The sequence below is a fragment of the Eurosta solidaginis genome, chromosome 3, assembly GCF_040869045.1.
Source record: "Eurosta solidaginis isolate ZX-2024a chromosome 3, ASM4086904v1, whole genome shotgun sequence".
NCBI classification, from domain to species: Eukaryota; Metazoa; Arthropoda; class Insecta; order Diptera; family Tephritidae; genus Eurosta; species Eurosta solidaginis.
The window spans coordinates 162,138,946-162,151,521 of NC_090321.1; the positions used below are offsets into that span (position 1 = coordinate 162,138,946).

Below are 12,576 nucleotides of genomic sequence, written 5' to 3' on the forward strand. Positions count from 1 at the left end.
GGATGTGGCCAACGAGGATAGGATTTGCGGTATAATAGAGACAGAACATAGGAGGGCCCATAGAAACTCAAAAGAAAATAGGGAACAAATCTTGGAAAAGTATTATTTTCCCAAAATGGCTAGTAAGATAAAAAATTTCACTTCTAACTGTGAAACCTGCCTTGCTAACAAGTATGATAGGCATCCGGCAGTACCACCGATAAAAGAGACCCCAGTGCCGAAATATCCATGCGAAATAGTGCATGTGGACATTTTTGAAATTCAAGGGGAGAAATTTTTATCTTGCATAGACAAATTTTCAAAATTTGCCAAGCTTTTTCACATTAAAAATAAAGCATCCGTTACTCTCCGCGCTAAGCTAGCCAAAGTAATACACTATTTCACAACTCCTAAAATGATAGTCACCGACAATGAGAGGGGATTTATGACTCCATTGGTATGTAACTACATAAGAGGTTTGGGAATCGAACTATATCAGACTCCAATTCAAAGAAGTGAAGTAAACGGCCAGATCGAAAAATTCCACTCTACCATTATTGAGATTTATCGGTGCCTCCGGAAAGAAATTAATAACGCTAGACCAAAGGAATTGGTGTATATTGCTGTCGATCGTTACAACACAACAATACACTCTGTAACAAAGAGGAAGCCTAGCGACATATTTTTCAACCGAAAGAATTAACTACCAAGGCCTAACCAACTTCAAAAGTAGGGTCCACAAGGAGATCAGGGAACAAATCAAGAGAAACCAGGAGTTATGAAATCTCCGATTGAATAAAAAAAGGAAAAGAGCTAAGGAATTTAGGCCAGGAGATGAGATTTACGTCAGGGATAAACAGATAAAATCAAAACAAAAGGCACTTTACAAAAAGGAAACGGTTGGTAAAGACAATACAGTGACATTGCTCACAGACACTGGCAAAAGGATTCATAAAGCGCAGATAAAAAATACGCCAACATAAAAAAAAAAAAAAAAAAAAGGAGAGAAAAAAGAAAAAAAGAAAAAAAGAGAAAATGAGATAAAAAGGTCACCACGGGAAGTCAACAACAAAAAGATGTCCCAATAAGGGACCCAAAGATTTGAAATTCTATAGCACAGACGACGAGAAAAAGGCGTCAATTTCAAGATCAAAGATCTTTTCTATAACAAACCACATAAGCGATTAAAGAGGCAACATAAAATATTGCAAAAAACAAAAAAAAAACAACAACAAAAAAATACAAAAAAACAGAGGAAACGATTTTTCGTTTAAAAAATTTTTTTAATGAAGCAATATCTGCCCACAAGAATATTAATTACACGCTTAATAAAAGAGGCAAAATAAAAAATAAATTTTTTTCTTAAGAAATCTGCCCACAACAAAAAACTTATTATGCGCTTACTAAAAAAGGCAAATTAGACAAATAGAGAAAAAAAAAAGAAAAAAAACATAAAAAACTTTAAAGAAGGGGGTAAGGAGGAAACATTTCAGTAATTCTTAGAAATATTATCCTCTTTCCTCAGCTTCTTTACCACGAGTTTTTGTAAGGCGGCAGGATCCAAGGGTAGTAGCCTTTAACGCTACCTTTCAAACAAAAGTAAAGAATTACAAACTACCTCCCTTTCATATCCATGCTCTCGGATCCTGTGGACCTTCCAAGTACCACGATGGGTAGCCGGGGACGGTGGTAGGATATAGGAATACATTTAAACGCAACAAAAAACACATAAATAAAATAATAAAATTCAAAAAAGCACACAAAAAATTTAATTTTTTTTTAACTCTTCCCTTAGTGTGGAAAGATTTTTTTATTATACAATAGAATGTTCTTTAAATAATAATAATAAAAGGAAAAAATACAAAAGAAAACAAGATTTACATTATGTAACCATTTATTATTAGTTCACCGTCCCTGGGATAAATAATAAAAGTGCCTAAAAACAAAAAATGGTCAATACTAATCTTACCAACACTAATGAGTTTTTTTCTCTCCATAATGGAACACAGTTTATTTTTAATATCTGGCGTGTACGGCCTCAACATCTACAATTATGGCTCCCCACTAGTAACTATTGAGCACGGGCGTGGTTGGATCCTGAACGGACACTTCAGTTTAGTCCATTTGGTCGACCTAAACTACTTCAACACGGCTTTGGTCAAATTGATGGAGTCAACAGAGCACGATATTACAAGCAGGGCTGTGCGGACTGTGCTACAATTCCACCTAAATCAAACTAAGCTGCGTCTCGACGAACTACAAATAAGCAAATCACGAAGGGTACGTTCCATTGACTGGATTGGATCAGCATGGAAGTGGATAGCTGGGTCTCCAGATGCAGCGGATTCTTCGAAGCATGAATGACGTGATAATAAACAACAATCACCAGTACCGGGTCAACGAAAAACTATTCAACGGTACCCGCGAGGCAATCGAGAAAGCAAACGAAGCGATGCTCCACATTAACGCTATAAGCAAAAACATTAGCGAGGAGAATATCGAACTACTTGACCTAAGCAAAGTCCTTATATTGAAGGAACAGGTGTCAGAAGTCGTCCAAGTGTGCCAAATGGCGAAATCTGGCGTAATCAACACAAATCTTCTTGATCGAGACGAGATTGGAAGGCTCATAATGGAGGAAGATTCCCTACCATATCAGAACACCATTGAAGCCATAGAGTACGGGTCGGCCTCCGTGTATTCAAACGGTAGCACACTTTTGTACGTACTCTCAATGCCAAAGGTAAAACCAGATGGCTACCGACTCCTAATAACACGGGCCGCTGTTATAAAAGGACAACAGGTTAACCTCAGCTATAAAAAAATGCTAATAAACGAAGTTGAAACGTTCGGGGTGACCGAGGATTGCCCTTCGATCAGCAACACAACAATTTGCTCTCCCAAATCCCTGACTAAACTAAACCGCGGGGCGGCCCCCAACTTTAACTTTTTGGAGCCCTAGTCCTTGGGCTCCTTAACTTATATATCTCAAGAATGAATTGAGCAATTCTAAAACGGTTTGAAGCTTTTAAAAGGTAATAAATTCGCTATAAACTGTGGGTACAACACTTTAAGGCCCTTCAGAAAGATAACGAACAATCTTTACGGATTTTTTCAATTTTTTTTGTAATAATATAAAAAAATTTGTATTTTGCGAGGAAGGATCCCGAAAACTTGTTATTTTTTAGCAGATTTTGTCTCTCTCCAAGCTCTGTTTTGTTACCAAAAAAAAAAGGTTTCATTCTACAAAATCGATGGACTAATACAAAAGTTATAAGCTTTCAAGTAAATATATCCCTTTAATACTTAAGTACTTAAGTTAATACTAAAGTGTTGTATGCACAGTTTATAGCAAATTTTATTACCTTTTAAAAGCTTCAAAGCGTTTTAGAATTGCTCAATTCGTTCTTGAGATATATATGATTAAGTGGACCCATTTTTTTTTTGTTTGTAAATATCTCAAAAACGTTACCATAGAATTAAAAATAACCTTTATTTTCGGAATCAGGGGGTGATTTTACATAGGAATTTCATAATGGCGTCTCTGGTGCATTTTGGCTGTAAACCAGAGTAATTATTTAAAAAGTTTAAGAATTTCATAGAATTTCAGTAAATATTTTTGTGTCAAGAGGTTTTTTAACCCTTTTATATAACATTTTAAAAATAATAATATGTAAAATATATTAGCAATTCTTTTTATCTATATTACTGTTACGGAGGGCTTAAGAACTGAATAAAAGGTTACAGTTGGGAGAAAGGATGCGCTTGCAAATAAGCTAATATGGAATACACTGCGATCTTTGTCCACGCGTAAAGGATTGACGGACTTTGATAAAATTTTGAAAGAGGTGGAACTGTATTGTATATTCTTGGAACATTTTGGGACTTAATCGGTACTGTTTCGTGAACATTTCGGGGCGACTTGAGGATCATTTTGACGACTAGTTATATCGGAACCAAGTTGGAACAATGTCAGGATCACTTTGGGATTGTTTTTGTAATAATTTCTTGATATATCCGTGATATTGTTTTCGGGCACATCCCGCTCCGTCCTTGTTTGAGTAAAGTAACTTTTCTTTACTTGTTTATTTTGATTGATGTAGCGACAAGTTGTTTTGGAAGGCCATGGTCCGTATCGTGTTATAAGATCCGTGATCGAATTCAATCCCTCAAATCGCAATAGCATTGGGATTGAGGTAATACGTGAAATGGTGTCTACAACTACTTAATAGATTCATAATGCACTACCATTTTTACGAATAGATTGACATATACCGTTTGAGAAAAATTGGTTTGCGATACGTTATCGTGTAACACGATACTGACCCAGAAAAAACATATTATTAACATAAATCTCAGTTATAATGTAGACACCTGCATACTTTCTTAAGACATCAGCATTTTTAAGCGATTTTACGTCAACTCCGAATGGCATCTGCAAGCCAGACAAGTTTTCACTGAGCAGAAATACACTCGAAGTGTTTGCCAAATCAGTGCCGAGGTGCGGCACCGCTTAGAAAAACTTTTTTCTAATTTAAAAAACTTGTTTCTAAATTTTATTTGTTGTTGTTGTGTTAACAATGCATCGCCCCATTCAATTGGCACGACCACTCACAAATTGTCATCAAAGACCTCTACCGGGAGGCGTAAGTTTCACATTACAACTGAAAAGATTGTTGGTGTCATGTGGGGACACATTGCATGCTTAATGCATTACGTATATCGGGATTGATTCTGGACAAGAAAGAGTTTAACGTATTACAGTATCCAGCACGAAGTTGGGCCAGGGTGATCCGTGTCTCCCTTAATAGTGCTTTCTTTTTCTGCAAGAGTAGGATATTGTATATTGATAACAGGGTTCACCGGGCGCGTCCTGGCAAATGCGTTTACTGATTCTGTGTGGATTTTGCTTAGGGCCTCCTTATGCTTTTCTGGATCAAACTTCTATGTTGGCAGGTTCCGGATCTCGTCATAGGGCTATGGAGATGTTCCCTTAACTCCCGTGGAGGTGGGACTAGATCAAGCAGTGGTTTGCTAGGATGACCTGGTTTGTGACAGTTTAGCAAAAACTGCCTGTTCCGCATTTCATTGTACTCTTTAATGTTGAGCTCTTGGGCCTCACTATGTAGGTGGTGTTGTGGGGTCATAAGGAGACATCCCGTGTCAGTTCTGCATTTTGACAGGCCTGCGGCCTTTTCCAGTATGTGTTTTTAAGACCAGGCGACCAAACTAGTGACGCGTAGCACGTGAGCGGCCGGCCAATTGCTTTGTACGTAGTTAGCAACGTTCCTTTATCATTTTTTCAGGTGCTGCCGGCAAGCACGTACGTACGTTAGATACAATTTCGGTGACATGCGCCTTGAAGGTCAGAGTATTATCGAACGTTACCCCTAGATCTTTGGGTGACTGACAGTAGGTAGCGTGACACCACCGACGTAAACGTCTTTTATTTGCGTCATCTGTTCCTTCCACGTCGTAAACAGGGTGGTCGTGGATTTTGTCGGTGATAATTCCAAGTTGCGAGAGGTGAAGAAACCGGAAAGATCGGGGAGATAGCTGTTTATTTTAGAAACTAATTCCTCAACTGAAAAGCCAGGTCCCGTAGCCATAATCGTGCAGTCGTCAGCATAGGAAATGATCGTAACTCCTTCCGGTAGGGAAGGGAGTAATGTGCCTGTCTGTTTACGCGACATCTGGCCTTGTCTACTGGAGAATGTAATAAATTTTTGGCAAAAGGCGCTCGCGCATTTCTTCGAATCAGATAAAGTTTTTTGGCGAAAGCGATGGGTACTTCATCACTGTGTTTTGTAAAAGCTGGTGCTCGGCATTGCTACTGTCCATACTACGTAGATTCTTGTAATGTGGCCTGCTGGGGCAACGTTGCTGCTAGAAGGTGGTAGAGATACGCTTGGGAGTAACCCGCGGAACGTCCTTGGACGCGAACAGCGGGGAGCCACAAAGGTTTTTTAGAATTTTCGGGGGCGACTAACGTTCTAACCCAGAACAGCCCGAGCGATACAACCATCGTTTACACGTGACACGCTGGCAACAGTATGTCCATCTGAGTTAAATCATTTTCCGACATATGCATCAGAACAACAGCCTGGGACCGGGGTTAGGTTCAATACCTTCCCGGAGCAGGAGGGTATGGAGCAGTCTAGCTGCAGGCAGCTGCTCCAAGGATAACAATTTACGGGAGGGACGCAACAAATTAAATGGGGTTACACTGAAATTACAGCTTTTGGTCGGGAAAAAACTGCCGAGTCGCTCCGGTACATAGAACCGGCTGCCGTGGAAAGTGTTCTAAATTCTAAATTTTCTCGTTCTGTGAAACGATGAAGTGAACCCAAATTTCCATACATTTGAATAAATTTGTGCTTGCATTTTATTTTTTTTTTTTTCATTTCGCGGTTTTACAGAAAAAGAACATAAGCAATCATTGCAATCCGTGCATCTTGCAAGACAAACTTACCGGTGTCGTTGGCATTCGTTTTTTGAAACTTCCTCATCGCATGTATTCCATTTTTCCTTTTCGATAAATTTTCGAAATTTCGTTTTTTTAGCTATTAGTGATGGTTTTACATAAGCACTTTTCTTCTTCTTATTGTTGTTAATGGATTCGATTTTACATGTGCCTAGAGCAGTGTTCACATCTACACCTCCTCCACAACAACGAGCGCCAGGTACAGCATTTACGCTATTGCCACCACTGACATTTGCCACATAGCTGCATTTGAAGAGTTTTTGAAATGCAGCAGCTGCTGGCGGTAAACAACTCGTGGCGGTTGGGGTTGTTGTTGCTGTTGACGAGGCGATTGGCATCAGCAAAGGCGGTGGTATTGTGGCAGGATATCCGATTGTTTCCGTGACGTCATTAAAGTTACCTAAATTACGTAAAGCACTTTGGAATGCTTCAGAGCAAGCTGAACAACTACGATTGCCGGATGTAGGAGTCAATGAGTGTTGGCATTTTGACGCATTGGTTGCTATAGTTGAATCGGTCAAATTTAGATGTGCAAATTCCTAAAAGAAAAGAAAAATAATGAACTTTAAAATTGTAGAAGTACAATTAAGTAAATTCTCTTTGGAGCTTTGTGAAAAATGCAAATTTTGGAATGAATTTTACAGTTTTTGCCATATTCATGGGTAAACATCTTTACTCACGGTATTGGAGAATCCTGAATGCAAGAGAAAGATGTAAGTGTAAACGTAAGTGTAGTCTTTGTAAGAGGTTTGTAATATGGGGGATACATGTAGAATGTAAATGCTGGTGTAATGCGTAATATTGGTATATGTAATGTATGGAGTACTAGAGAATATATAAGTGCAGGCGTTGTGTGTGGTATTGAATGCTGCATGGAGTAATAAATAATGAGAACGTAAGTATAGTCACCACACTGTTGCGTAATGTGTGAGAGTTTATATGAATGAAATCACACAGCAAGTCAAGGCAAACACGTCACCTAAATATAAACTAAAGTCTCTGAGCACATACACAATGCATGCAAGTACACGTGTACACACCGCTGTTTTGTTGGGAGCACAGAAATATAAATACAAAACGCGATATGCCTTCAAAGAGATGTTAGACCGAGCTTCTCTTCCAGTTTGCGCCGTGCTCATTTTAATTTTTCGTACAGATTGGCGGCATATGTACATAAGGCAGACGACTTTTCAATGAGAAGCTTTTCACGTCAGAAATACACTGCGAGTGGTCCCCAACGAACGCGTCGCGACGGTGACCCCGCTTAAACAAACTTTTTTTTTTTTTAATTGAAAAAAATAAAATGGTTTCTTAACCCTTGATGTAGCGTTGTCCGATAGTTGAACCCAGGATCTTCATTGTGTTAGGCGGAGCACGCTTCCACCACAAGAAGAAAGCCGTCGGAAATAGAGAGCCAGAGCAAAAATTAGCAAAAGAGTAACTTTAATAACTGATACAAAAGGTGTTTACAAAAACAAAGCACGTAGATAGGTATTCAGGTTTAAGTAGAAATTAACTTCGTTATATTGTTAGTTGTAACATCTTTTGTATATTTACTAGGCTGGATTTATATGTTTTAAAAGGCAAACAAAGAAAAAACATAAAATAGTTAAAATAGAACAATACAAATTAAATTTAATTAAATTAAATTAATAAAATCAAATGAAATAAAATACAATAAAATAAAGTTAGGTATAATTAAGTTAAATTAATTAAAATAAAAGATTTAATCGATTTCTAATCGATTAGTTATCCTTTTTTATCGAAAAGTTTTGGATTTTTCGATTTGTTATCGGATTGTTACCAATTTCATATAAGGGTGTTATCGATTTTTTGTCGGGAAGTTATCGATTCCTTAAAAATTTATCGTTATATTATAAAAAGAATATCATTATTTTTATGGAATCTTAAAGATATGTTATCGGAGTGTTACCAAGTTGTTATCGGCGTGTTAAGGAAAAAATTTCGATTTCGTTATTAAAAATTTATCGATTTGTTAACGACGACTCATCTGCTTGCTATGATACAGATACCTATAACAAATCGTTGACAATTGTGCAACCCTTCTATGACAAAACATAAGAAACCGACGACTCGGCAATAACAAGACGATTAGAACTCTATAAGTTGACGATAAGTAGCCGTGAAAGATAATAAGCAGATTATAAATCGATATGAGTCCTAACTAAATAAAAAACCGACGGAGCTCTTCTCGAAAAACCCGGAACTATTTGTTCCTGGTAAAGTTACCTCTGTTTTGGGTTAACTTCAACCCCTGACAGAGCTGAATTTAACTTAAAACCCAGTTCGCAGACGTACACCCCGAGGGCGACCTCGCTAAGAACAATCTAATTGAAAAAACTTGTTCTAACTTTTTAATGGTGCTTTGCCCAGGACTTGGACCCAGTTGTGGTAGGTATGTTTACACATCGCATTTCACGAGTACTCGTCCACAAAAAATCAGCAACGCATTGATAAACTTTGTTTTTGATAACATATTTATAATACGTCGATAACAAATGGATTACTCGACTATACCTCTTCGATAAGACACTATTAGAATGATTACAAAGCATAAACGTAGTAAATTTCATTTATTTAATTTTACTGCTTTTAGATTTAAAAGACCTGAAGGCAGTTAGAGTCTAATTTCGGGCTCCGAAAAGAATTATGTACCAGAATCACATGATGATAGCTCTCCACAAGGTCGTTTAATAGGTCATATTCATAAATTTTTGTTGTGTACCAAATACAATTATTTGGAGTTAAACTGAAGTCAACTTTAAATAGAATTTAAACTTGCACTGAAAAACCGGGCCTAATACCACAATTCTCTTCAGTCCTTACATATGTGAGTGTGTATAAATATACGTATAACCCCATACGAGATAAAAGAATTGCAAAACTCCGACCTTAAAATTGAAGCTTTTGTTAAGGGGTCTTTCGGATTAAACTTTTTGCCAGTAAGCTGGTTTTGTATTGAAGTATTAAAAATATAGCAATATGTAGCGAAATATTTTTGTTTACCTACCAGAACATTGAAACGATTTCGGTAGGCAAGTGATCGTTTAATTTTTTTATACTACCTCGTCAGGTAGTACGGAAAAAATGCGTTCCGAGTATTCCGAATTAATAAGTTAACACAAAAATAGGTTTAACTGGAACGATTCGATTAATACTTAGGCCCGGTTTTTCAGTACAAGTTCAACTCAGTTTGTCAGTTAAACTACTCTTAAGGTTATTCTGCAGTTTTTCAGTCTACTTTAACTGAAGTTTAAGCTTAGCTTAAGCGACCAATTTGGCAGGGTTAAACTCTAGTTAACCTATCGGTGATTTGCGTTCGTTTGGGCTTGAGTACCATTAGAGCTCATGTTGATAACTATCATACCTCTAAAGTCGCAAGAGTTTGTACGAAACAGTGGCTCAGTGGCTGAGAATCATAATGTACTCAGAAAAAGAGCGAATTTTTTTATAAAGCAACAAATGCTATTTCTTAAGTTGAAAAAATTATAGTTGCCAACTTGTGGTTCTTTGTGTGGACTCAAATAAAGTAAAATATATATAATTCATTTTTGATAAATTACGCTTCATTACTGTTATCAATGAAGTGTTTATTTCTCACAATAAATAGCTGTTGGCTTTAGTGGTACCACCTTGGAGATTTTTTTTTCAACTTCACCTCAATTCGATATCCAATGTAGGATATCAACTGGAAAAAAGTGTTAAATATTTATTTTAGAACTGTACATTTCTCAAAATCTCTCAAAGGTTGGATAATAATTTGAAAATGCTAATGGCGTTGGAGATCAACTCGAGAGCAATAAATTTTACAAAAATTCTCAAAGATTGGATAGTGATTGGAGAATGAAGTTGTATATCAACTTGAGAACTATCTGGTTAAGAATACTTTTAAATGCTTGTTGGGTAAGCAAAATCCAGCTGTTGTATCTACAAATTATCTAGATAATAAAAAACCAATATCGCCGTACAAAAAAGCCTACCCCAAAGGCGGCCTTAAACTGCGACTGGAAAACTGCTCAGTAGTTTAACTGGAGTTTAAATTTGCCTAGAGGTTAAGCAAACTTAGTTTAAGCTTAGCTTAACCAAATACTGAAAAACCGGGCCTTAAACAGAAAAGATCATTCCTAGGTTTCAGAATCAATTACTTATTATAACTTGGTTATTTGAGGTCCGATTTTTTTAATTGATATAAATCCCCCTAATGTCCTTATGTGCTGAACTGTCGTTTTCAATTACTGGATTTTTTATAACTCGGTTAGCAGACAAAACTATATGAAATCACTTTCACAGCTCGAAAGGACATTCGAGGAAATTGCATTGCTTTTTAAAAGTCGAAACAATGGCTCACCAATTTTAATGTAGGATTTAACATAACCGTCCGCTGTGGTGAGATGGTAGCGTGCTCCCCCTACTACACCGAAGATCCTGGGTTAAAGGGCAAAGCAACATCAAAATTTTAGAAACAAGTTTAAGAACATTTTTTTAACAGGGGGTCGCCCCTCGGCATTGTTTGGAAAAGACTCCGAGTGTATTTCTGCCACGAAAAGCTCTCAGTGAAAACCCATCTGCCATTTGGAGTCGGCGTAAGCATGTAGATCTCGTCCCGCAAATTTGTAGGAAAACTTAAAAAAGGAGCACAACGCCAATTGAAAGAGAAGCTCGGGCTAAAATCTCTTGTGACGTTATCGCACCTTACATTTTTTTTCATTTTAAGTTACAATAATACAAAAATATTTCGGCTGTATTGCAAGGATCAACAAATATAAAAAAACTTCCCGAGAGCTTCTCAATAGGATAATCGCGAATAAAGTTGTAGAAGTAAAAAATGTTACCTTTATTACAGAATAGGTCAATAGATTGTTGTAGTTTTTCATGTCGCGCCGTGCACCCACGTCCATATGTGCATATATGGCAGGGATAATCAATGAAAAAGGGTAACACTAGCGGTATTTTGTAAGAAGTTAGACTTCCAGAAATTGATGTTTATATCGTTTTACGCGATCAAATTATTCAAATACTATTCAATTTAGTTTGCATTCAAAAGAGATTTTTCTGAATAAATTTCATATGATTGGCAGGAGAAATTGCGATTCTCTAAGTACAAATCCTATGTATATCTTACCTCGTACACTCGGCCGTTCGAATTAAGCACATAGACTGAATTTTGATTCTTGCTCGGGAGAATTATATCGTCCATTTTGTTGACTGAAAATAAAAGAGAAATGCATACTTCAATTAAAACTAAGTTAAGACATAAAAACACTAAACACTGCACAAATCACAAATGTACAAACATTGCTTCAGAGAAATTCAAAAAATAACGAACAAATATTGTTGTGTTTTTGGTACGTGGCCTATACTGCCGTCCAAAGCAAAAGGGCAGTAAAATGTAAAAAATGAAATCAGAGAAATATGAAGGTCAAGTTTTAACTAAAAAAACCTATATTTGGTACACAACAAAAATTAATCAATATGACCCATTTAATTACTTTATGCAGAGCCGTTAAAATATTGTACTGGTACATAATCTTTTTCGGACCCAGAAGTTAGACTCCAATGTTTTGCAAATCTAATAGCAGCAAAATTACTGTTTTTTTTTTTTTTTCTTTTTTCATAGATCATTTTGATCTTTTTGCATTGAAATCATTCCTACAGTAAAGTTGTGTTATAAAGTTAGTTTAATGTTAAAATATTAAACTTCTCTGCATAACAATTTTTCAGATAATAAAAGCAGTATTAATTTTTATACTGTTTTCTTGTCTTGGATAATTCTTTTACTTCTTTTCTCGTTTGGGGAATTTAAGATATAATTTTATCTTTAGATTTGAATTTTTAATTATTCATTAAGGCAGTACGTGAGCTTTACTGCCTTTGTACTATGGACGGCAGTAGAGTAAATAAAAACATCCACACACTATTTAATGATTGGAAGTATGAAATGCTTTATTTCCTCAAAAACATACAACTTTAGTTAGCAATTACGTATTGTTAGCTTAATTCACAGAGATCAACCAGAAGTTTTAAAACTTACAGCATAAGCAAAAAACATTTTAATACATTCTTTAATTTTTATATATCACACCTAAATCTGT

At 36.4% G+C, this 12,576-nt stretch overlaps 1 protein-coding gene across 8 annotated transcripts in view; it reads right to left on the bottom strand.

The window, feature by feature from the left end:
• LOC137244515 (uncharacterized) overlaps positions 1-12,576 on the bottom strand; it is a 304,677-nt gene that overhangs the window by 107,757 nt on the left and 184,344 nt on the right. For all 8 annotated transcript variants that reach the window (XR_010951073.1, XR_010951070.1, XR_010951071.1 and 5 more), the window contains 2 exons: positions 11,607-11,689; positions 6,452-7,002 (listed from right to left, as the gene is read on the bottom strand). Coding sequence is in view for 2 of the 8 variants with exons in the window: in XM_067773590.1 (XP_067629691.1) it covers positions 6,452-7,002; positions 11,607-11,689 (634 nt within the window). In the remaining 6 variants the exon portion in view is untranslated. The remainder of the gene's footprint in view (positions 1-6,451; positions 7,003-11,606; positions 11,690-12,576) is intronic.